This window comes from Dasypus novemcinctus, chromosome 9 (genome assembly GCF_030445035.2).
Source record: "Dasypus novemcinctus isolate mDasNov1 chromosome 9, mDasNov1.1.hap2, whole genome shotgun sequence".
Taxonomy (NCBI): domain Eukaryota; kingdom Metazoa; phylum Chordata; class Mammalia; order Cingulata; family Dasypodidae; genus Dasypus; species Dasypus novemcinctus.
The window spans coordinates 94,763,222-94,789,817 of record NC_080681.1 but is presented as its reverse complement, the minus strand read 5'-3'; the positions used below and the strand labels follow the sequence as shown (position 1 = coordinate 94,789,817).

Here is a 26,596-nt window from a genome sequence, read left to right as displayed (position 1 = left end):
CACTGCAATTCCCTATCTCATCTCTCCCTGCATCCCAGATCTCCCTTGAGCACTATCAGACAGACAGTGCTTTGGTACAAAATGCTGCTCCTAAATTATGTCCCAAAGCAGACAAAAAGAACACAGAACTCCACATCTATTAGATGACACATGGCTTGTTTACTAGCCAGACTGCCAAAAATCATTTGCTTCTTCTCTTGTAGGTTTGTGCAAACACAAAGGGAACTGTGCGCCTAAGCAAGACTTCTGCTTCTCCATGGAACTTGAAGAACTAACACATTAGAGATTCTTCCTCTCCAAAAACGCAAAAAGAACACTATGTTTATTTTCTCTTAGCATATAGTTGGTAGTCTGTATTTTCAGAGACTCATTGTACATCTTTTGGCAAGGGCCTTCAAGTTTCTCAGTACAATGTTTCATCCAGTCACTGAAGGCGATGCATTGTACCTTGAATTTAAGTGCCAAGAAAGAGACACTGAAAAGAAGACCTTCAGTATCATCTTCCTGAAATATATCAGACACCGCAAACGAGTTAGAAGACCCAGATCCAGTTCCCAGGTGTACAAGTGTCTGGCAGTGTGATCTCTGGTCTGCTTAATCTTTCTGTACTTCAGTTTTTCCATCCTGGAAAACAGAGATTGTATTACCCATCCCTCCTTGAATTCACTCTTACTGCTGAACAGGAATACTTATGTTTCTATAATTTGTGAAGCAACTGGGTGTTGGAAAACCTAGAAAATTAAGCACAAATGTTGTTTCTCATTTTTGTCAGATCTGCCAAGCAGAAATCCACAGACTTAGACAAGTAATCCCTCCAAGAGTAGTTTTGTCTGCCCTCTCAACAAAGCATAGTATAGAAGAATAATGGGACTCACTGTTGAACCCTCACTCCCTCCTGGTCCCCGCCGCTGTACCTGGGAGACTGTCGCTGCTCCCCTAGGGACCACGACAGAGCACCACTGGCCAGGAACCCAGTACCCCCCCTGCTGTGGTTTTTAATTGTTGCCACTATGAGTATATCCAATCATTACCATGCACCCTGGACATATGTTCTGTACAGCTCCCTGTCAGCCATATATCACCTGTCACTGGTATCCCATACCAGTATCCCTCCATTGCCGTTGTTGAAACACTCTGTGATCCAGAACTCCCCGAAATTTGAAGCCCAATATAATGTCATGGTCCCTTACTAGGGAATGGCATATAGCGATGGGTTTAAAGGATAGATAAAGAACTTGGATAAAGTTAGATAAAGAACTTAGATAAAGAATGTTGACTTGAAAAAATTCCACATCCTATCTTTTTCTTCCCCCCCCCCCCCTAATTATTCAGCTTTTCTTCACAGGAGTCCTAGACCACATCAATGCATATATATAATATACAGCACTCCCACACATCCACCAGAAAACCTTTTCCCTTCCACAGTGATACTCTTACACCCTATTCATATCATATTTACTTAAAGTGATGTACAGAGTCTGAGACATTATGGTCATGGCCGATGGGGTTAACTACCAGGGCAGATGGCCCCTCTTTGGAAATGGTGTTTATGTGTGATGAATCTGGACTCAGATGGGATCTCCCTTCATAAGACTTTCATGCTAATGTGCTGGAGGTGCAGTTAATGTTGGGGTTTAAGATATATTTAGGGGATTTGAATCTCTGGACTGACAATGTGATAGCCAGGTCCTGAGCCTCAACAGACTCCAGCACCTACAACCTGATTTATTGGACTTACCACACTCAGCTAAGATGGAGTTGAAGAAGGACAACCACCACACCATGGAGCCTAGAGTGATTACAACTGAAAATGGGAGGATTGCATCCAGCATCCATGTGGAATCTGAGCCTCCTCTTGACATAGAGGTGCAATGGACACAACCAATCCAATGTCCACATAGAAGAGGTGGCATTGGATTGGGAAAAGTGGACATGGTGGACAATGGGTATGGGGAAAGGCAGGAAGAGATGAGAGGTGGAGGCGTCTTTGGGACATGGAGCTGCCCTGGATGGTGCTTCAGAGGCAATCACCGGACATTGTAAATCCTCACAGGGCCCACTGGATGGAATGGAGGAGAGTATGGGCCATGATGTGGACCATTGTCTATGAGGTGCAGAGGTGCCCAAAGATGTACTTACCAAATCCAATGGATGTGTCATGATGATGGGAACGAGTGTTGTTGGGGGGAGGAGAGGAGGAGAGGGGGGGTGGGGTTGAATGGGACCTCACATATATATTTTTAATGTAATATTATTACAAAGTCAATAAAAAAATAAATAAAAAGGGCAAAATACAAAATGTAAAAAAAAAAAGAAGAATGGGAAACAAGAGGCCAGGCAGGACCTTCAGATGCTAGGTGGCCTGAAGCAAGTCATTGTATATCAGGCTCCAACACCATATTATTACCACCCTAAGCACATAACCCTTAACACCCCATTGTGATTTTACCTCAAAGAAGCTACCTCAGAACTTAAAGCACTTACTTTCTCAATGTTTACAAAACAAGTACTTTCCCTGGATGAGATATGCCCTCCTAGGGTTTGCTTTGGGATGACCTACAGTGAAGGAAGGATAAAGGGGTGACAACATAAGTACGAGGTGTAAGACAATTTTAAGATTTAAGACAATGTTTTATAATCCTTTTTTAGTTATTGACACATTTTTGAATACAGAATTCTATGAAGCACACCAAAAGAGTTTATTAAAATGCAAATATTGTTTTTTAAAAAGCTCAATTTGGAATCTTGAAAAAGCTTTCTAATTATCACACTTTCCACTTGGTCACCCCTTGGTCTGTGCGGCTGTTTTTACAACAGAGAAGTTTAAAGCTCTGTCTAGACTCTCCACAAGGCCAAGTTTCCCCGTTTCAGTAAATATGCTCTCTTTGGTACCAACTTGACATTAAATTCTACCTCTTATCATTGAATTGTATTTTTGAAAGTGATTAAAATGGGAAATGTTATGTTGTATATGTATTACCACAAAAAAATTAAAAAAAAAAAATTCTACAGCAAGTTTGATCCCCTCAAACAATGCATCCTGTGACCACTTGCTACAACAGTCCACTGACAGACATCAATATAAAAGCAATCCTAAAATACATTTTACATCCTGATGAAAATATAGCACACTTCTGGAAGGATAAGTGGCATAAGAGTTAATAACCGCTTTCTAATGATTTAATCCCACAGCTTCTGCCTCATCTAAAGGCAATAGCTTTGTGTGGTGGATAAGCCACTGGGCATGGAAAGTCAAGACCTATATTCAGTACAGGACTTCTACTTACTGTGACCTTGGGCCTCAGTTTCCTTATCTGTGAAATGATAATAACTACCTTATGAGGTTACTATGAGGATTATATATACATATAAGCATTTTATAATTCATTAATGATGAATGGATAAACAAAATGTGATGACATATAATGGAATGTTATCAGCTGTAAAAAGGAATGAAGTTCTAATGCACACTTCAACATGGATGAAGGTTGAAGACATCATGTTGTGTGAAATAAGCCAAACACAAAAGGACAAATATCGTATGATCTCACTTATATGAAATAATAAGAATATGTAAACCAATAGAGACAGAAAGTAGATTAGATGGTACCAGGAGCAAGGGTGCGGGTAGAGAATAGGGAGTCAACGCTTAATTGGCATAGAGTTTCTGTTGGGATTGATGGAAAGTTTGATAATGGATAGTGGTGATGGTAGCACAACATTGTAAATGAAATTAACACCACTGAATTGTATACTTGGAAGCAGTTAAAATGGGAAATTTTATGTTGTATATATGTTACCACAATTAAAAATTCTTTTTTTTTTTTTAGGAGGCACCAAGTATTGAATCTAGGACTCTGTACATGGGAAGCAGGCACTCAACCAACCGAGTTATACCCGCTCCCCTCAAAATTCTTAAAAAACCCATAGAACTACACAACACAGAGTGAATCCTAATGTAAACTATGGACTTTAGTTAATAATAGAATTATAATAATAAAGGTTCATCAACTGTAACAAATACATCACACTAATGCAAAATGTTTAGAATAGGGAAAAGAGTGTGTGTGAAAAGATTGTATAGGGGAACTTTGTATTTTCTCTTCAGATTTTTCTAAAAATAATTAATTAAATAATTATTAATTCATTAAAACAAAGCAAGCAGAGCAGCACTGCCTAGGCAGGACAGTAAGCAAAGGCAGAAATGAAGAATCGTGTATACCTACAGTGAATGGGGCAAGGATGCTTTCTTTCAGTATTTAGTCTGAAAAGTAAAATCAAAGGCCAGTTTTCCAATGGGGACCATGAGGAAATGTTATGAATATTCGAGGTATAATAAAAATTAAACAGGAGGAATAGATGTGGCTCAAGTAGTTAGGTGCCCACCTCCCATAAGGGAGGTCCCGGGTTCAGTTCCCAGTGCCTCCTAAAGACAAGGAGCAGACAATGGGCAGACAGATGAGGGAGCCATCTTGAGGGATCAAGGGGGATGAATAAATTTTTTAAAATTAAACACAGCATATAATCATTTCAGAAAGTTCCATAACTTTCAAAGTGTTTTCCTTACCTTAATTAATCCCCATTAATTTCATTCCAAAGATGAAAGAAATTTAATCCTTATGTTCTAGTTAGTTACAACCACGGGAAGAATCTGAATGGATTGAGATGTGCCATTTTAGTAAGGAAGGTCAACAAATATATCATCAAATACAAAGGACCTACATCTCATCAGCATGACACAAGTACAAAGTGTGCCAATGACATGCAGTCAGCAAAACCTCTAGCAACCTCAACTTTATGGTACACAGCTATGAGTCCAAAAATAAATATTTCTGAGATATGGATAAGAGCTATTATAGAGTTATACCCAGCCCTCACTACCAGAACCCATTAACTTACTTAAAAATAGATGTAAATTAAAATGATTTATTGAGAATATTTGGCAAGAACTAAGTGTGGGGTAGGGGTGAAGGGGTAAGGGGGTGATGGAGTATTATTTTAAATAGGGCAGTGAGAGAAAGCTTCAATAAAGTGGCATCCTAGTAAAGACGTGATTAAAGAGAGGGAATGAGTCACATATAATCACATAGAGGAAGAGAGTTCTTCCAAGCACAGGGATCAAGTGTGAAGCCTGCTGCATTCTCCACACTGCTACTAGAATTCCCCTTGGATGGCCTGCTGCTACTGAGTCCCAGATAGATCTCCCTGACTTCCAGGTTTACCATACCTTCCCAAGCACACAAACCTGAATCCCAAATCACCTTGTGTACATTGTCCCCTGCTTTCCCCATTCAGTGATCAACTCATAATTTAACATGACATTGCATTCAAAATTTTACATCATTCTCTTCCCCTCCATTCCTACTACCATCAAACCAACCCAGAATTATAGAAATTATAGAGCATTAAAAGTGGAATGAAAAAAAAAAAAATGAAATGAGGAGGAGTAGGTATAGCCCAATGGCTGAGAACCTGCTTCCCATGTACGAGGTCCTGGTTCAATTACCAGTACCTCCTTAAAAAAAAAAAAACAAAACAAAACGGACTGGACCTTCAGTATCATCAGTGTAAGTCCATCTACTGAAACCCATATACCTCAAGTTTCTGAATGATTAGAGTATCAGGGTAAAGATCTATTATTACACCATATTTGGGTTTTCTGCCCCTCCCACCCCATCCACTAATTCTTCAGGCATACTCCTTAAAAATGAGGGCTCCTTACACACTGTCTTCATCATACTCATCCCCCAATCCAAAATACCTCTTTTTTGAACAGTCTTTTCCACTATCCTACACACATACTAAGCCCATTTCACCCTCTAAATCTTCACTCATTAAAATAATCCCTTTTCATCTTTATTATCTATCCAAACTTCATTTATTTTTTCAAGCCCTTTTTCAGAGTTTTCCATGACTCCATCAGGCTCCAGTGATACTTCCTCCTCAGAATTTCTATGACATTTCATAGTGTATCATAAAATCTAGCACTTGTAGTTTCTCTCCTCCCCAGCCCCTCCACCTTACAAAGCACTATTAATATTTCAGTTCAAACACTTTTTAACTCTGTCTTGCCTCATGGTTAGCTGGACTGAAACTCCTTGAGGATAGGGATTATGGCTTTGTCTCTCCCACAGGGCCCTGCAGAAAATAATAGCTACCATATTTTTAGCACTTACTATGTGCCACATATTGTATTAAGTGCTTTATTTAATCTCATTTAATCATCACAATAAAACTGTCACCGATATTATTCTCCCTATTTTACTGAAGAAGAAACAAAGGCACAAAAATTTTAAGCTGAAATCATATATCTTGGAAAAGGCAGGGATGGAATTTGAGCCAAAGACTTTCCCAAAGCTGGCACAAAGGAGGCTCCCAAAATATTGTTGAATTAACCTAATCATTTCATGTATACTGATGATCTTGTCACCCCAAATTAACTAATAGGAGCAGAAATCATGCCTGGAGGCTTATGGAGTGGAGTGGAGGCAAGGACTGTCCCTCCTTGCTTAGTACCTGTACCCATCAGGTGCTAGGTGCACTGCCAGGTATTTCACTTTCAGCAGTCTTATTTTCTCTGTGAATGCTAACTGCAAACTCTCTTCAACAAGCAGCTGTTGTAAACCCACCATCAGTGATTTACCCAAAATGACACCCACTCTCAATTAAGGTGTGATAGGTCTGGCCCTCCCTCTGGCTCAAGAAAGAGAACAAAGACCCCACAACTCCAATCGGCCAGAAGAGTTAAACGTCATCTTCAAGAAGTATTTGCCAAATTGCCTGGCCTTCTCTAGCTCCTCCCTCTAACACTCATAATCTCAGTTAAGCATTACAGCCCTGAAAGGTGAGTGACATTTTCTCCACTTTACAGGTAATGAAAACAACGTCCAAATAAATGAAGGTCACGTGGCAATAGCAGATTCCGGGCTAGAAAGAATTCAGGTCTTTCTGAAATATCCTATTTCACTCCCCAGCAGACACTCATAAATACTAACCTATTCATCCTCGCCTCCTTCGGTCACCCTAAATAGCAGAAGCGCTGGAATAATTTTCATTCAAAAGATATTTCTTGCACGCCTCTCGGCCAGCCTTCTATTAGGCTTCAGGTAAACCCAGATTTAAATATCGTCTCCACCACTTACTCGCTATGTGACACGGAGATAATGGTTTCACCTCCCTAGGCTCGTCGGTAAATGAAGATAATAATAGTACCTACCACGCAATAATGTGAGAAGTAAATGAGATGATGAAAGTGAAACAGCTAGGGCTGTCTGGCACATGGTGGGCGCCCAGTAATTACGGGTTCCCTTCACCTGCTCCTTTCATCCCCACAAGCCTTGGGATTCATTCATCACCACCACGATACAGGGTATCGACCTGGCCAGAGGCCTGCACGCGGCCTCCGGAGTTCACAAGGCTGGGTCCTGCCGCACTGCCATACCTGCATTGAGTCAGCGCTGACGATCTCGCCACCGAGCCGCTGGCCTAGCTGCAATGCCAAGGTGGATTTGCCAGTGCCGGTGGCCCCAAGAATCACTACAAGAGGAAGTGTCCGTTGCAGGCCGCGGAGGCCAGGGCCCACAGGAACTGCTCTCGCAGCCACCGCCGCCGCCATCTTGAAGACGACTGCGCTTGCGCCGGAGCAACTGGCCCCAAGGCAATTGTCAGTGCGCCTGCGTGGACCTCGGGCTCAGGTGGGAGGATACAAAAGGATTGGTTGCTGTGCAACTTAGCTTCCCCGAATTTGAGAGACCTTCGAGGTGACTGTCAGCCTCTAGCTAGTGCGAAACTTTAACTGCTTCATCTTTTAAGTGGGGGGAAAGGGGAGCAGCCCTATCTAAAATAGATCGGTTCCTCTTACCCTTTCTTTCACAGCACCCAGTTATTTTTCTTCATAGCACCGATAACAATACCAACATATATTGGCCACTTGTCTGTTGTCTGACTTCTGCGCAGGCAAGGGACAATTTATACCTAGGTCATTACTGTATCTCCAGTGCCGGCACCCAGTAATTATTAAATGGAGAGAATCTAGTGCTGAAGTGAGCTGAAAGGTGGGGCGTTCTTCAGGATCAGGTCAGCCTAGTTCCCAGGCAAGGGCGGCTACCCTAATATTTTCTCAAAATGCAAACTCAGAAGCAATCAGAAGGCAAGACAAGCCTTTCCATCTCCTTGGTCAAGAGATGGGGTGAGAACAGAGGAAAAAAAACCACCACCATCACCCACAAAGCATGAATAGGAAAAGGAAGGAAAGCAGAAGGGATAAAGTAAGAGCAATCCTTAGATTAAAGTAGGAACAGGGAAGATTAGGAATAGAGAGGACCAAAACTCAGGGGATTCCGCAACCTTTAAGAAAGGCCTCTGAAATCATATGGACCTGGGTTCAAATCCCAGGTTTGCTACTTATCAGCTGTGGGACCTCTCTCAAGTACTTCACCTCTTAGCCTCAGGTTTCTTATCTTTAAATACTTCTCAAGATTGCCATGAGGAGAAGATGAAGTAATGTCTCAAATGTGCATGCTGCAATGCCCTGGCACATAACAACCACCATTTGTTGAACACTTTGTATTATTATAATAGTAACACCCCATCTGCCTCACTCAAGACCTAAAAACAGCAGCCTAAGGGCAGATACATTTTCAGTAATATGTAAAAGCACCCATTAGCTATTTTGCTAACCCCTTGTTAGCCAAGCTAAGAGTTCTAATTGTTTTGCCCTCAGATTATCTGGGTCTGTCTACCTCTCAGGTCATTTCTCCAGGATCTCTTAAAAGGCTAGAGAAGTTGCCACTGTTGGAAGTTTAGAGTATATGAAAGGCCTGCCTGGAATGACTGCCAATACATTTCTCAGTCACTTGGATTATTGTTGGAATAATAGCCACTCCTGCAGAACCTGTGTAAACCTTGAAGTCACATATATTTTTTCAGAAACACCAATTCCCAGTTCTAGATTCCCTGTAAGTCCTTCCTCAGTCTAGCCTGTATTGATCAAAAGCCCTGTTCTCTCCAATTTGTGGTACCCACCTGAGGCTGCGTTTAAAATGGAGATGTGTGGCCACACATTGGCAGACACTCTCTCACATGCTGGTTGTTAACTGTAGAGCCTTTGCTTGGAGACTTTCAGAGGGTACGGTTACCATGACAACCACCAGAAAGATGGCAGGCCAGAGAAATGAAGCAAATAAAGGAAAAGGGAGGCTAATTTCATGATGACAATCTGACCATGACAGAGTACGCTCACTCACAGATGGAAAAGCATCATCCAAGCTACGAGCAGGTGACTGTTATGGGGGGGGAGAAGGGAGGGAGTCGGGTGGAATTTACCAACAAGAGACCAGAAGAGGGAGAGGCTGGTTACCAAGGCAACTGGGGAGAAAGGAATGAAAAAATGGGACTTTATCACAGCAGCAGAAAATTGCTTCTAGCCAAGTAACACAGAACTGTTGCTATAGAAACAAGGAGAACAGGGATCCTGCAGACCATGGGAGAATTATCACTGAAATGCTGAGCAGGAGAAATTCCTAAATCAGAATGGAGCCTTGTGGTCCAAAACAAATGAGGAGAAGTGAGAAAAACATAGTGCCATTTCCATTCATTGTAATTCTACTGGTCCTACCAAAAGGGAGTGGGAACATTTTTTAAGCACCTTTAGGCTATTTTAGTTATACCTCTGTTTGTCTCTCTCTCTGATGATCCTCTGAATGCTATACCACAAATAATTCCTAAAAGATAATCTGTGACTTGAAATCCTAATTGGAGACATTACACTCAAGGGAAAATTGGGAGATTGAAGTCTTTGACCAAGGAGTAATAAGTATTTCTAAACAAACAACAATAAAACAGTCTAATAGGAAGCTTTGCAGAGTAATAAGGAGACAAAAGAAGTCAAAAGGGAGTCAGGAAAGCTGTTTTGTAGTCATTTCCAGATATTAGCTCTGACTCCCTCCCATTCTATGAAGAGATTGGAAAGTAGTTCAGTCTATTCTGAAAAGGAGGCTCAAGAGGAAAGGGAGGGGAAGCGGATTTGGCCCAACGGATAGGGCATCAGCCTACCACATGGGAGGTCCAAGGTTCAAACCCCAGGCCTCCTGACCCGTGTGATGAGCTGGCCCACGCACAGTGCTGATGCATGCAAGGAGTGCCGTGTACCCGTGTAGGGGAGCCCCATGCACAAGAAGCGTGCCCCATAAGGAGAGCCGCCCAGTGTGAAAAAAGTGCAGCCTGCCCAGGAATGGCACCACACACTTGGAGAGCTGACGCAGCAAGATTCTGGGTGCCACTGACAAGAGTACAAGCGGACACAGAAGAACGCACAGCAAATGGACACAGAGAGCAGACAATGGCGGGGGGGGGGGGGGGGGAGGAAGAGAAATAAAAATAAATAATTAATCTTAAAGGGGGGCAGGGAAGGGGAGAGAAATTAAAAATAAAAATAAAAATCTTTTAAAAAATCTTTAAAAAAAAAAAGAGGAAAGGAAGTCTCTCACTTAAAGAAAGTGTGTGTGTATATTCAGAAGTGAAGGGTTACAGAGACCATCTCGAAAATATTCCTTTCATTACAGATTATTTTGGACAAAGAAATTCTAGTACTAAAGGCAATAACACCAAGATAGGTTCAGCCTATAAGCAAATCATATCTAATGTGCAGGAGTGGGAAACAGATGCCGCTCAAACGATTGAGCTCCCACTTACCACATAGGAGGTCCAGGTTCAGTTCCTGGTGCTTCCTGAAGTAGATAAACAAGAGAGCAAGATGACACTACAAAACAAGAGACACATGGAGGAAAACATAATGAGAAACACAACAAAGCAGGGAAGGGAGCTGGCTCAAGTGATTAGGTGCCTCCCTCCCACGTGGGAGGTCCAGGTTTGGTTCCTAGTGCCTCCTGAAAAAAAGAAGACCAGCACACAACAGACACAGCAAATGCAAACAATGAGGGGGTAGGGAGAAGTAAATAAACAAATAAATAGAGATAGATAGATAGATAGATAGATAGATAGATAGATAGATAGATAGATAAAGTACAGGAGTGAGGTGCTAGGGATACTCAAATTATTTGAAGGATCATAATTCCTTGCCTATCCTTCTGAATGTCTGCAGTCAAACGGCGAATTCTCACCCTTAGTGTATGTGTGTTGAACCCTAGGGTTAGGTGTATAGTCAGGCTGGGCTCCTCTGAACCTACTTACTTTCTTTAGGAAACAGAGCAGAACATGGAAAGGCACTGGAAGATAACAGAGAAGGAGAAAAGGAGGGGTGCAGAAAGGTAGGAGGAAAAGCTGGGCAATGACCCATGAGTGCTTGTATGTTTGAAATAGTTCACAATTTTTAAAAATTAGGAAAAAGATCATAGGGAAAAGTTGAAAGGTGAAGCCATTAGAGTAAAAGGGCTATCTAAAGCATTGAGAAGGATCAAATGTCTAAGAAGGAATTCTAGAGGATGCTGTGACATTCAGGGTAGAAGGAAGAACAAGCAAGCTGTGGAAGACCTAAAGCAGCTGTCTCCAAGGTCAAAGAAAGAAGTTGAGTCAAAGACAAACTCTAACTTTTGGTACAACCCTTTGTAGCCCAACCCTCATGCTAATTAGGTACCCCAAATAAAAATATTTCCTGTGGGAAATAGTTCATGGTATCTATTAGTAACCACAACACCTTACATTGGTTGGGTTGTTTACATTAGTGCTCCCATTAGTGACTGGCCAAGTCAAATTTGGGAGGATTAAAATTGCTCAAAACAAGAGAAGGAAAGCAGAGAAGAGAGCACACCATGTTGTAAAGTTTGTGTTACAACTAAAGCTGAGATACTGGGTTTGTTCCAGAGCATACCTGAATCTTATCAAAGGGAGCTTACTTCCTCCTGCTCAGCCCTCTAAGAGATCCCTCCTACCCACAGGGGACCCCTGAAGGCTGCAAAGGGGAAGGTGTTAACGGGGAGTCAGGTCCAGTAGAGATCCTTTCCAGTTCTAATCCTGTGGCTTTTTCAAGCCCTCTTCTCTACTTCTCTGTCCCTTTCTTTTCTCATTGCTTGGCATTCTGGGCCTTCATCACCTTCATATCCCAATGAGTCTCAAACCTGTATCTTCCATTCAAATCGCTTTCTAAAATTTCAGAATCACATTTCCACCTTCCTGTTGGGTGACCCCATCACTCAATGTTATTATATCTAAAACCACAATCAATTTCTTCCCCTGACTTCCCTATTTCAAAGAGTCACAGAGGATGTTTGCCATTGAAGGGATCCCCTTAGAAATCCAGTACACTCTCCCACCCACCCACATTGTTTTGTAAGAATGAGACTAACCAGACAGCAAATTGGCCAGTTTCCCTTTCCCAGACACAACTTTCCCAACCCCGTTTTCTAAAGCCTAGAATACCCTCCTCCTCTTCTCTTGGCCATATATTCCTTAGAGTGTCCATTAAAGTCACAATAGCTCCATCAAGAAAAGTTTTCTCTTCCCCTTCTAAGACTTGTAGCCCTTGTCTAGACACATACTGCCTTATTTTGTGATGATGTTTGCACATTGCTCTTACTATATGGCAGGCACAGTTCTAAGGGTTTTATGTAACAACTCATTTTCACCTTCACAACAGTCCTGTGAGGGAGGTATCACTATTTTCTCCATTTTACAGAAGGAGACTTCCAAGACCCAAAGAAGTTCGGCGATTTGCCCAAGTCTCTATTTTTTTTTCCAAATTCTACTCAATTTCCAAGTCTCTATTCTTAACCACATACTATATCACCTTTTTTGAATACTTTTGGATGGGAGGACCTGGCTCCAACACCATACACTAATGTTTTTCTATGTATGGTCTCAGGATTCCATATTCCTGCAGAACTTGTTAGCAATGCAGACTCCCTGGTCCTGAGAGTGAGGGAATGTAGGGGGGAGGAGGGAGGGGTGTACATGGAGAGGTGGGGAAAGATGTTATATTACTGAGACACACTCAGGTTTGAGAATCATTGTCCTAACAAAATAGGCTTTAGAGTATTTAGTGACTGAGTGGAATTGCTTAGTTGACTCCAGTTCAGTATGAAGGCACCACAGTACCCAAAGAGAACAAATGGTGGTCCATATGTACAACATTGCAGATGTACAGCCCCAGCCCACCATGGGATGCTGGCAGCCAGTCAAAGGTTCCTGACTTTATTCTCCCTTCCTCCTCTGCCCAGCTTAATCTTTCAAATCCCTGGCTACTACTTCCCTGATGATTTATTGCATCTTGAGACCTTAATGTGTGCACTCCAGAATACCTTAAGTGCTCCTTCTGGGAAGTATTTCTTACTTTACCCAATTGCTTGTGTCCTCCACCTTTCAAATATGACTGTTGAATCTGTACTCTAGGTGTGGCTCGTTAACATGTACTGAGCAGTCACTATTTCTCACCACCCTTCAATAAGGCAGGCACTATTATTTATATCAATTTTATAGATGAGGAAATGGGCTGGGAGAGGTTTATAACTTGCCCGAGGTCACACAACTGGAAAATGCAGAGACAAGCTTTGGAACTGAAATCTGTTGGGCATGGGCGACCACTTAGGCACACTGCCTGCCAGTGTTTACAGGCAATCCAACATTGACTGGGCACCTACTGGACCCCTGGCACTGAGCCTAATCATTTAATAACACACCCGATTAAGGACTTTAGAACATATTTACATTTCCTCACCAAGAAAAGAGTAACATTAAAACAGTTGACCTCTTTAACTGGAGCAGTTCTAAATAAACAGACATTAACAAAAACTACCCATTGGCTTTAAAGTAGCAATTTACACACAACAATAGGCTGATTGGAACTTCAGCTGACACTATTAGACACTCCCCCTCCCCACTTCCATTGTCACCGGTCATCCATCAGAGATCATCTACCAACTGGTTACCTCATCCTTGGAAAGGAACCTTTCTCTCACTCCCTCCTATGACCTTCCAGATCAACAAAGGTGTCCCTTTGTCCCCTTCTCTTCCTTCTAAAGTGAATATTCTAGAATATCCTGACCCTAGGGGCACTCCAGACAAATTCAGCACATTTACAATCGTTCAACCTGTCTCATTCCCCTAAAATAGCTACCAACAGGGTCAGGTGTCAAGCACATGCTTTAGCCATTTTTTGTCTAATAGAAAGGAATGGCCTTTATTTCTGAGTGCCTCTTCTTGACCTCCTGTTATTGTCTACCTTCCTGAATTGGGTGTGCGGTCCCTTAGGTATACTATTCAGAGGCAAACCTAATTCGTAGAAATTGTTCTCTGAAATCCAGGAATAAACTCCTGGCTATTTTCAGACAAAGATAGAGGTAGGAGTTTTTAGAAACGAGTTAGGAAGGAGCTTAAAATACTTCACATTCCAGAAACACCCTCCCTTCCCCCTAGAAGATGGCTTTTCTCCCACTCCTTTCTCAGCAGTGTCAACTCAAAAGAGCTGAAGCTTGGAGCCTGGCAGCTGGTACTAGCTGACTGCGCTGAGACAAATGACTTAAATGTTTCTGAGCTCCAGCTTGTACGTCTGTGATATGGGGCTAACACCACCCTGCCTTTTAGGTTATTGTGATAATTAAGATATGTAAAACAGCTAGCATTAGTGCTTGCCCCCAGGAGTCACTATCATTTTCTTGAGTGCCCACAAATTCTTTTAAGGTCCAGTTATGGAATGAAGTCCTACAATTTGTGTCTCTTGACAAATGACCTCAAAAAAGGGGGATAAGACCCCTACCTCACACAATATGCAAAAATTAACTCAAAATGGATCATTGACCTAAATCTATAATAGCTAAAATGATAAAACTTTTAGAAGAAAACAGGAGAAAATCTTCAGGATCTTGTATTAGGCAATGGAGTCTCAGATATGACACTGTAGCACTTTAATATTAATGATGAATTCTGGAAAGAAATGTCTGTAAACTGATCTTTTCCTCTGGGCATATTAGATTATATTGGATTCATAGGTTTACTTGATTAAGTAATTATGTAAACCTCGTGCCAGTAGTGTTGAGTTCCCGCCCCTTGGTGGGTGTGGACTCACAGATAAAAGGCACAGCAAAGGACAGAGTTAAGGGTTTTTGATGTTGGAGTTTTGATGTTGGAGTTTGATGTTGAAGCCTTAAGCTGGAGCCCCGGGAAATAAGCTCAGAGAGGAAAGAGAAGCCAGCCCCAGGAAGAGAGTGACCCAGGAAGCCTGAACCCTCGCAGACGTCAGCAGCCATCTTGCTTCAACACATGAAAATAGACTTTGGTGAGGGAAGTAACTTATGCTTTATGGGCTGGTATCTGTAAGCTCCTATGCCAAATAAATACCCTTTATAAAAACCAAACAACTTCCGGTATTTTGCATCAGTACCCCTTTGGCTGACTAATACAGACACCAAAAGCATGAGAAAAAAAGAAAAAAGAAATTGGACTTTACCAAAATTTAAAACTCGTATGCAGGGGAAACGGGCTTGGCCCGTGGTTAGGGCGTCCGTCTACCACATGGGAGGTCCGCAGTTCAAACCCCGGGCCTCCTTGACCCGTGTGGAGCTGGCCCACGTGCAGTGCTGATGCGCGCAAGGAGTGCCATGCCACGCAGGAGTGTCCCCCGCGTACGGCAGCCCCATGCGCAAGGAGTGCGCCCCGTAAGGAGAGCCGCCCAGCGCGAAAGACAGTGCAGCCTGCCCAGGAATGGCGCCGCCCACACTTCCTGTGCCGCTGAAGACAACAGAAGAGGACAAAGAAACAAGATGCAGCAAAAAGACACAGAGAACAGACAACCGGGGGAGGGGAGGGGAATTAAATAAATAAAAATAAATCTTAAAAAAAAAAACAACTCTTATGCAGCAAAGGGCAATATGAAAAAAGTGGAAAAACAGCCTCTAAAGGGAGAAAATATTTGGAAACCATTTATCTGATAAGGGATTAATATGCAGAATATATAAAGGGAAACGGACTTTGGCCCAGTGGTTAGGGCGTCCGTCTACCATATGGGAGGTCCGCGGTTCAAACCCCGGGCCTCCTCGACCCGTGTGGAGCTGGCCGTGCGCAGTGCTGATGCGCGCAAGGAGTGCCGTGCCACGCAAGGGTGTCCCCCGCGTGGGGGAGCCCCACGCGCAAGGAGTGCGCCCGTGAGGAAAGCCGCCCGGCGTGAAAAGAAAGAGCAGCCTGCCCAGGAATGGCGCTGCCCACACTTCCTGTGCCGCTGACGACAACAGAAGCGGACAAAGAAACAAAAGCAGACAAAGAAACAAGACGCAACAAATAGACACCAAGAACAGACAACCAGGGGAGGGGGGGAAATTAAATAAATAAATAAATCTTTAAAAAAAAAAAAAAAAAAAGAACTCGTATAACTCAACAACAAAAAGATAAACAACCTAATTTTAAAAATGGGTAAAATGTCCTTAAGTTTGAAAATTTTTCAAAATAAAGTTTAAAAAAATGATTAACACTAACGAATTATAACCTTTGAAGAATATAAAAACTCACAAGTCCATGCCGTTATTAAATAAATAAAAGAAGGAAAAATTTGCCCTTATAGTAAAATATCAGCTAATAAATGTAGATGGGATGTAGAAAAACATCATTCAGCAAAATTATAATAATTGATTCAGAAAAGAATTACCAACTGATGCTAAATTTGTGGGGGGATAGTTTTTTTTAGGTGGTACAAGGGAAGCAGGTGCTCAATCCACTGAGCTAACATCCACTTTCTGTGGGCAAATTTTGATCAGGAAAAGTGGCTATACATAAGACTTAAAGTATCCCCCACAAAATTCTTGTTATTTACAAAAGGAAAATTGTAAAGAGGTCAGAGGTCATGATTATCAAATGCTTGAATGCAATATATAATTCTAGACTGGAAAAAGTGTTATAAAGAACATTATTAGGGAAGTGGATGTGGCTCAACTGATAGAGCGTCCGCCTACCATATAGCAGGTCCAGGGTTCGGTACCCAGGGCCTCCTGGCCTGTGTGGTGAGCTGGCTCACGCGTAGTGCTGCCGTGTGCAAGGAGTGCTGTGCCGTGTAGGGGTGCCCCCGTGCAAGGAGTGCACCTGCAGCTGCCCCACATGAAAGAAAAGCGCAGCCCACCCAGGAGTGGCACCGCACACACGGAGAGCTGATGCAGCAAGATGATGCAACAAAAAGAGACACAGATTCCCGGCACCGCCTTACAAGAATGCAAGCAGACACAGAACACACAGCGAATGGACACAGAGAGCAGACAGGGGGGAAGAGATATAAATTAAAAATATGAATTAAAAAAACATTACTAGGACTGTTGAAAAAACTGGAATATGACTGTAGGTTAGATAATAGTATATATCAATGTAAACCTTCCTGTACTTTTTAAAGCACTATGATTAAGTAGAAACATGCCTTTGTTTGTAGATGAAGGCTTAAGCAATTAAGTATAAGGAAGCATGGATGTATGCAACTTGTTGTCAAATGGATCAGATAAGAAATCATATACATATATACATATAAATAAATACACATATTGATAGTCAAATGATGGGTAGATAGCTAAAACAGACATGTAATAGTGAACATTTGGTGAGTGTGTGTAAATGGTTAATGGGAGTTCTTTGCACAATTAACTTTTCTGTAAGTTTGAAATTATTTCCAAATAAAAGATTTAAGAAGAAAAATCAAGGACTTGAATAGACATTTCTCCAAAGAAGATATACAAATGGTCAGTAAGAACTTGAAAAGATGGTTAACATCATAAGCTATTAGGGAAATGTAAATCAAAACCAAAATGAGATACAACTTCACACCCGTGAGGATGACTACTATTAAAAACATGGAAAACAACAAGTTTTGGCAAGGATGTAGAGAAATTGGAATGTTGTGGGAAGTTATGGGAATGTAAAACGGTGCAATCCCTATGGAAAACAGTTTGGAGGTTTTCCTCAAAAAGTTAAACATAGAATTACCATATGACCCAGCAATTCCATTCCTAGGTATATACCCAAAAGAACTGAACATAGGGACTTGAACAGTTATTTTAACACCAATATTCAGAGCAACATTATTCACAATAGTCGAAAACTGCAACCCAGATGTCTATCAACAGATGAATAGACAGACTGGTATATACATACAATGGATTATTATTTGGCCATAAAAAGAAATGGATAAACCTTCATGACATCATGTTAAGTGAAATAAACCAGACATGAAAGGACAGATACTGTATAATTTCATTTCAATGAAATAGCTATAATATGCAAATTCATAAAGACAAAGTAGATTACAGGTTAAGGCAGGGGAGAGAAGGGGTTGGAGGCATGGGGTAAGGAGTTAATGCTTATTGGGTTGCAGAGTTTCTGTTTGGGGTATTGAAAAGGTTTTGGTAATGGATGGTGGTGATGGTGGTACAATATTGTGAATGTAATTAATACCATTTAGTCATATATTTGAAAGTGGGGAAAATGAAAAAAAAATTTTTTTTACAGCAGGGGAAATGAACATATTGGGAACAGAGTAACTATAACTAAAAGAGGTCAAGCGAGTCTTAAGAAAAGGTCCCAGGAACCTATGAACTGGGTTTGGTGACCCAGGGTCAATGAGGATTTAGTAGAAGTTCACTTGACAAGAGACTAGGTTCAGAAGCCTGATCTCTCCTTGCTATATGACCCTGAGCTAGAAACAACCTCTCTGGGCTTCTTACCATATGGCTGACACTGTTTACTTACCAGGTTGTGGCAAGGGTCACAAGATGGTCACTTGTAAAGGTGAGGAATTAATACTAGCTTGTTGACCCTTCTCAGGCTCAGTGGTAGTGGAGGCTGACAGCACCAACCATGGCCCCAGCTGGAAGGCAGGATTAATGGAGGCAAAGCAGCCTTCTCTCAGCACAGTACTTCTGAACAGCCACTGTTTTCGTCTCACCGTCCCAGAGGGGATCCTTTGGGGACAATATTATCCTACCCAGCTGACAAATACTGCAGAGAGACTGGCATGGAACATTTGCTCTATCTCATCCCAACGAGCACAAAGGCCCTGAAGAGGGGTAATTTCAGTGTGCAATTGGGTGATACAGAGTTGCATGTTTACCTCCTCCACACACCCCATGCTAACAAGCAAACTGAGCATTAGAAGTAATGGTTAGGACCTCTGGCTCTAGAGGTAGGAAGAGCTGGTTTCAGTCTAACTTATTTCTTACTAGCTGTGTGACCTCAGGTGGTTTTGTTTCACTCTTAGATCCTCAGTTTCATTATCTGTAACCCTGGCATGTGGTTGGTGTGGCATATATGAAGGAAAAAGGACTGTGCTTAGCGTCAGGAACAGCTAGTACCGACTTCTTTCCTCTTGCATTTACGGCAGTTTTTATGAGAACCATGGGAGGGAAAAGGAGCCTGAAGCTTCTTTCATAACTGGATGGAGGGGAAAAAAAGAAAGCAAAAGAAACCTACCACTCAGTTAGAAAAATCATATGTATCACAAATTCTCAGAGAATTTTAAAAAAGACATCCTGCAAAGGGTCATCATACCACAAAGGTAAGGAGAGCACCACACTACAGAATATAAGGCTTTATAGTTTAGAAAGCAGTTTAAAGTCTATAACTTGGTTTAATACCTGCAAAAACCCTGTGAAGTAGCATTTATCCCCATTTTACAGATAGGAAACTAGGGCTCAGAAACGTAAAGGTAAAAGGCCGTAAAACAAGTTAAGTGGTAGAGCCGGGATTTCAAGCCTTGTAAAGTACAAATTCAGCACTCTTTGCAATTCACAAGAGAATTTCATGCTCACCAAGTACTGAGCCTACATTGTTTAGACATGTCTGAAATGGCATTTCAGGAACCCAAAGTGGAACGACCAGGTTAGCAACATGGTTGAAGAAATGTAGGCCTGTAGACTGATTACTTGTGGCTACACTGAAATAGTAGTCCTTGGTTCAGGGGACTTGGATGGCATAAGCTGCTCCAACTCTGACATATGTGAGAATCCTTTTATTAGAAGATGTCCTAGAAGGCAACATTTTAAAATCAGGCCATCAATAATCAGAACTAAATACAAAATTTCTGGTAAGTCTGCCTTTCAAAATAAATCAGACCCGTGCAACAGAATTGCCCCAATGTTTTTTATCCTCATACAAAAACAACACCACTTTGCAAAAGGCATACAAAAATACAGTATTAAAAAAAAAAAAAAAGCCTGCCCCAGCATAATACCCACCAGCAGCTTATAAAACACAAGCTTTTCAGGTTGAGACATCAGTAGCCTACATCCTGCTTGTCCTCCAAAGATAGCTCCAGAAATCAGTTGGTTCCAGAAAACTATGCTCCAGAAGGTAGAGCAGCTTTTTCCAAATTTCTACTGGGGTTCTCTGAGGCCACGAAGCAACCTCAGAAACAGACTATCATGGAAAATCGGTTTGGAAGTAGCAACTGGTTTTTTCATATAGAGCTCTGTCCCCTACCCCCTCCACTTCCAAACCCACAACCTGAAGGCACTCTGGGCAGAGTTCCAGAGGGACTGTCCTTCTTCAGGGCAAGGCCTAGGGGCTCCGAGGTTGCCCAAATGACACCTGTTGGTTGGGTGCCTTTCCCAGACTGGAGGTTGTACCTGGATTCCACTTGGAGCTGCAGAGACCAGCTGGGGCAAAATCCATCATGGTTGGCTAAGCAGAGCTCCTGCTTCCCACCAGGAAGCAAGTCCACCCTCCAGAGCCCACCAGGTGAGTCCCAGTGGCTCGCCCCAGAACTTCAGTAAGGCCCAGGTTCTGGGAAAGAAAGCTGACTCATGGCAGGCTGGCCAGAGCCCAAGGGTGGCTGCAGAGTCAGCTTCTTGGAATTGCAAGAGGTCAGATTCTCATGGTTCCAAGTAGAACTTCAAACTTAGCAGTCAGGGCATTGAGACGAGAGGGCGGTGGGAAGAGGAAATGGTGCAGGCTTCCCTTTTGAGGTTCCTTACACCTTCCTTGAGAAAAGATTCCAAGATGGGCCTCAAGTGCCCCTCAGCAAAACGTGGACAGGAAACAAGCTCGCAGGCCAGGACTTCAAACCTTCCCCCAGCCCCAGGTGAGGAGCAATTTCCCTGTGTCTTGGGGAAATATTTCTGACCTGAGGGAAAGGGATGCCACAGAGTCCATTGCATAATGAAGTAGAATGAAACAAAAAAGTTCCTTGTGAGGACAGAATGATCCCTGTCTCAGAGGAAAGCGCCCAGAGGACTCAGAGACAAAGACTGTAGAGGCCATGCTCTTTCAATGTTCCCAAGGCCGCAGCATTGTGCGAGGGAGGAGTGTAGCTTAACATTTTTAGCATTATAATATATATATATAAAAGGTTTCCAACTCCTCGGTTGCTATAAAGTGTCTGACAGTGAGGTAATGATCCGTGTCGATCAAGTCTGCAAGTCTGTCTCCACCCAAGACGGCTCGTGTGTCCCCTGGAAAAGGAGCCTCAGGAGGAGCATCCAGGCCCAGCTGTCCCAGCATCATCCTAGAAACACCACTGGGAGCCTCCTTACCCAGCCTAAAGCTCATCCGGAGTGTGAGATTTCATGCAGGCTGGAGGCCCCCCTCTCCCCCCCCCCCAACGTCCACCACCTGTTGCATAGCATCTGTCAGGCTTTTCTTCCGAGCTCGTGAGCTAGGCAGACCCCAGGGCTCCTCAGTCAGCTGCCTGCCTGCGAAGTCCACTGGGTCAGGGAAGAGGCAGAGCCGGGTTTCAAGGTTTCCAAGAATGCAAGCCCTTATTGTGCGTGCGCCGGCTGCAATGCATTCTGGGATCTTATGTCCAGACTGTCCCACCGTAACCAAACTGTGCAAATTACTAAGGGGGAGGGGGAGGGATAAAAAATAAACTTGTGTTTCTGTAAGACAGAGCAGTCACACTTTTTGGTCAGTTAGTAGCCACTGAGGTACGCGATCCTTTTCTGCAGTTGCTGCTGCCGGCATCGGAGCTGCCTTTTCTCCATAGCCATCCTCTTCTCTGCACCCACCAGGGCTTGCAAATATTCCAGGGCCTTGCTTAGGATCACTACTTTGGGGGCCTTGGAGCAGCTGGCCAGGGTGGGTACTTGGTCCCTCAGGGCCAGGAATCGCGAACGGAGGTCATTCCGCCTTTTGCGTTCCAGGAAGTTGTGGTTCTTCCTCTTGGTCACGTCCTCAGTGTCAGAACTGACGGGCTTGGGGTGGAAGACCTGGGGTGCCTCGCTTTCAACAGGCGGCGAGCTCGCTATCTCTTCCCCCTCCTCACCTTCCTTTTCCTCCGAAGCCTCTCTCTCCAGAGCCTCTTCCTGGGGCCCTGTCTCTGGAGCCCCTTCTTGGGGGCAGTTTTCTGGAGGGAAGCGTGCGGCGTAGTTGTGCTGTTGCTGATGGATGGAGATGTGGAAGTGTTTCATGCAGGGGTCCAGGGGGTCTGCTCGCACTGTGATGGTGACCGGCTTCCGGACACCCAGAGACTGTCTCTTCTCCACTGTCACAACGTCGATTTCCTCGCCCTCTGTCCAAAAGGAGATCAAGAGAAGGAACATATCCCATGAGGAACACATACACAGACCCCACAGCTTTAGCTTTCTACGCTGGGGCTGGGAAGGTAGGTGACGTTCTCCCCATTTAGATATAAACAAATGGAAGCGCAGAGAAAGGCAGTGGATTCACCGTAATGGGGTAAGGGCAGCGTGAAGGAAAGGAGGGAAATAAGCAAGAAGGAAAATATTCTCCAATTTCCTTTCGCACAGCAAGGCTGAGATAAGAACAAAAGGCAGACCCAAGCCAATAGCCCCCAGTCTGCACAGGCTCTCCCCTCCCCCACGGAGGAGACGGAGAGAAAGAGCTACTGGCCTGGGACAAAGTTTAGCTGTAAAGATCTTCCTGGTCGGGCTCTTTCATGCCCTATCAGAATTGTAAATGAGGGGTCTGTGGGCAGAGCTGCCCTTTGTTCCTGCCCAGCACAGCCTGCACTTGGGGAATTGTTACTTTTCACAAGTTATAAATCCTATTATTCCCCCACCTCTCTATTCTACCATCCCTTTCAGTTGAAGATTCAGGGAAGGGAGGGCTACAACCCATCTCTTCTCACCCTCAGAGGGGAGGGAAAGGGTTTCCCTTAGGAGCATTTTGCTCCCGGGTTCAATGGGGTTTCTAAAGCCATCCATCATTTATAGGTCGCCTGCCCCACCCGCTTCCCTGGACCAGAAGAGGATTGGATTCGTAATCACAGGTCAGTGAAAGCTGCAGGAACTTCACAAAGGTGTAAGTGATGGTTTCCAAGCTACCCGTGCCAGAGGCAGAGACTGAGCAGCTAAATGTCCCCACGAGGGCCAAAACATCAAGAACCTGGAAACCCCTGGAGCTGTCCCCATCATTCCCTGGCCAAGGGTCTCTTAGGCTACCCCAACCTGGAGAGGGCAATTGGGGGGAAACTCCCCTATTCTACACAGCATTTTGGAGACTCCCACAGCGAAGGCCACTTTAATGCATTTCGGCTGGACAACAGAAGAGCTCAGTTCTCGGTCTCTTTTGCATATCGGGATGCTTGAGCCCCTTTGTTAGGAAGGCTTCCATTGTGTGGACAATCGCATTATTTCTCCATTAATAAATCCTGACCATTCAGCCCTCCTAGCCCCCAAGCCGTGATTGGCTAGCTAAGCTGTGTTTGGAATGCTGTTTTAACCAGTCCCTACCTCCTATTGGCTGAACTCTGCCGTCAGTCACTCTCCCCACCCCCCTCATTGTTTGCAATCTGTTGCATTTTGTTTCCAGGCCATGTGGCCTGTGAGTGAACCAGGAGCCCGGAAACAGGTTCAGGTTAAAGGACAGGTCAGAAAATGATTTGGGAGGCTTCCCCACATCCAAAACCTTTAATATTTCAGTGTTACAACTTATGGCTGAGGAAGCCTCTGTCTGGAAAAGAAATAATTTAAGATACCTTTCTCCTTTTCAGAGAGTAGTGTCTAACTCCACCCAGCCAAGGAAATGTCCACAGCAGGGCAACTGAGTCCACCCCCCTCATGTACAAGAGGGGAGACTGAGACCCCGAGAAAGCCCGAGTCCACACAATACCTCAGTAATGTTCGGGATCTCAAACTAAGATCTCCGAACTCCCAAAACAATGGTCTTTCCACTCGACCACTCCACAAGCCTTTGTAGAGATACATCTTTATTGGTTTCTTGCTCTCAAGGATTCCCATTTGAGCCATTAAACAAACACAAGCTTTTGTTGTCAAAAGCAATCAGATTAAAAACAACCTTAACACAGTCTCTCCCCCAAATTGAACTTTAATTTTTCTGCTATCTTTATTTTTCCCCTTTAAGTGTATGACAACTTTCATACCCTGTTCCCTGGTTCCCTCTCAAATGGTCATTTTAAAGTTATTCCTAAAAGCTATAGTGAATTTTTTCTGTCCCAGTTTCCCTGATACCAGCCTCAGTGGGCACCGACAAAAGCAACTTCTCTGGTCGTTATGGGTATGGAGATCTAAGAACAGCATAGTCTGGTGGCACAGAAGGCTGCACAGTCTGCATTCAGAGAAGTTTGCACTTGCATCAAGGACAGGAGGCTGGAGTTCCAATCCACGCCCCCAGCACCCAGTTCAGAGCCTGGCACAAAGTAGGAGACAGTGAACATTTGTTGACTGCAAGGGGACAGCTGAAACACTCACATGAGTGGGGAGGGAGCTAGAAGGACCCCTTGCCATCTCACACGAGAGCAGCAAGACAAGGTTCAGCCTTTCAGGTAAGCTAGTGAAGACCCTCTAAATACCAAGGAAAAGGTGTCTAGCTGGGATGGAGGCATGAGCAAAGGAGGCTGGCTAAATGACAGGAAGCTGGAGCTCCTTTCTGGTGATTCCTGTCCCGAAGCCTCAGTTTTCCCATCTGCTAATGCGAGAGTATTCACCCCTTCCCTACCTGTCTCATGGCTAGGGGTGAGGATGCACAAGTGATGGGGTAGAAGGTGCAAGGGCAGGCAGTTAACTAGCGTTTTAAAGTGAAGCAGGCTGAAAATCTGTTTGTTTGTTTCTTTGTTTGTTTAAAAGGATGAAGGCTTTGGCTTTACACAAAAGGCTCCCCAGCCTCTTTCTAGGGGAGTGCAAGTTTCTCAGGGAAAGATGTGGTAACAAAAAAAACTTCACGCCTCTACTGACCCTTAAGGGACCCCTTCCAGCCTCCTGAGGATAGAAATCCCCTACAGTCCAACCGCAGTACTGTCCTCTTCATGGGCAAACCCTCACCCTCTTTCCCTGGTCCCCTGGGGCTCCAATCATCATCAAAAAGACGCTGGCTCCCACACCACTTCTCCAAACTGTTTACCAACACACCCACGTGCCAGACAGACACTGCCGGGGGTTACACCGACAGCTTCGGCCAGAGAACAGGGGAGGTGGGTGAAGAACTTGCGAAGATGACCTCAGACAGCGGCAGAGCTTTGGCCACCCATGGGGTGCCCCCCTCTTTGATGGCCCGGGGCGGTCCTTACCCGAGTCGCTAGGGCTCTCGGACCCCGAGCAGGCCTGGGTCTTGGGCTCGCCCAGCGGACAGGGGGCGGCGGGCGCCGGGTTGCCGGCTTCGAGGCTGGGGGCGCAGTCCAGGGCGGCGGGTGTTTTGGGCGGGTTTGCCCGGGCCGCGCCAGCGGCGAGCCGGTCGCTCACCGCTCTCTCCAGCCGTTCCCGGGCAGAGAAGCCGCTCCACATGCAGTCACGGCGGATGATGGAGGCGTAGTTCCTGCCCCAGGCTTTCGAGTGGCCCCGGGATTCTGCCTCGTCCCCGGCACCCCCTCCGGGCCACGGCTCCGGGGCACCAATCCCAGCGGTGGGGTCCCCGGCGCCGAGACCCAAGCCCCAGGGCGGCGACGTGGGGGGCGACGGCACCAGCTCGAATTTCTTCCAGATGTCCTCGCTGGGCGCCGTTGAGCGGTAGAAATCCTCCCCGCAGTCATCGTCGTAGAAATAGTGCTGGTACGAATCGAAGTCCATGTCCGCTCCCTGCGGGAGGGAAGGGGGGACGTGCTGTCTAGGGTGCCGGCCCGGGGAGGGAGGCGCCCCCGGTCACCCAGCACAGCTGGGCGCCGGGCTCCCGTCCCTCCCCAACCCCGTCGGCCAGCAGCCCGCGCCCTGCCCTGGCGTCCCGAGAAGCCGGGCCGTGGGTCAGCGCGCCCGGGGAAGCCGCTCACAGCGCACGGACCAGGCTGCGGGGAGCGAGTTCAAAGCAAACTTTGCCAGCACCGCCCGGAGCGCAGCTCCCAGGGCCCGGCCGGCCGGGCGGGGGCGCGCAGTGCCCAGAAGGCAGCCCGCAGCCTGCCCCCTGGGACCCGCGCCGGTGGCCCGGCGGCCCGCAGCCTCACCTCGCTCCGGCCAGCCACCTGGCGCGGACCGGCTCGCCGCCGGCTGCGGGTAGCCCGGCAGCCCGCAGACATACACATGCGCGCCACTGAGCGCGCGGCCCGCACTCAAGAGCGCGCCTCGAGAGCGCGCGCGCTCACCCTCGCTCGCGCACGGCAGCCCGTGCGCTCCCGTGATCTGCGCGGGAGCGCGAGCTGCCGGAGCATTGTTTCCCCGCTGCCTTATATCTCTCCTCGCGCTCCAGACTCCGGGACCGCGGGGCGGGCCCTATGGGACTAACCCCGCCCCCTGGCCCGTCCCCTCCCCGCTGCAGACAGGTAGGGGCGGTGGAGCGG

The 26,596-nt window shown here is 45.1% G+C and overlaps 2 protein-coding genes across 6 annotated transcripts in view; both read right to left on the bottom strand.

The window, feature by feature from the left end:
* Positions 1-20,599, bottom strand: part of TRIT1 (tRNA isopentenyltransferase 1) — a 55,858-nt gene extending 35,259 nt beyond the window's left edge. Inside the window, exons 1-2 of one of the 5 annotated variants that reach the window (XM_071217531.1) lie at positions 4,568-4,651; positions 2,485-2,556 (exon numbers count right to left, since the gene is read on the bottom strand). Coding sequence is in view for 1 of the 5 variants with exons in the window: in XM_058303822.2 (XP_058159805.1) it covers positions 7,442-7,615 (174 nt within the window). In the remaining 4 variants the exon portion in view is untranslated. Of the gene's footprint in view, positions 1-2,484; positions 2,557-4,567; positions 4,652-7,441; positions 7,657-20,540 lie in introns of those variants that run through there. The other 4 variants (XR_011649691.1, XM_058303823.2, XM_058303822.2 and 1 more) reach the window with 4 other exon arrangements.
* Positions 20,600-20,617: 18 nt separating this feature from the next.
* MYCL (MYCL proto-oncogene, bHLH transcription factor) lies at positions 20,618-26,389 on the bottom strand. Its single transcript, XM_004450622.5, has 3 exons — positions 26,264-26,389; positions 25,400-25,904; positions 20,618-22,423 (listed from the first exon to the last, which is right to left on the bottom strand). The coding sequence occupies exons 1-3, from the start codon at positions 26,339-26,341 to the stop codon at positions 21,825-21,827; spliced, it is 1,182 nt and encodes a 393-aa protein (XP_004450679.1). The 5' UTR covers positions 26,342-26,389; the 3' UTR covers positions 20,618-21,824.
* Between the last annotated feature and the right edge of the window lie 207 nt (positions 26,390-26,596).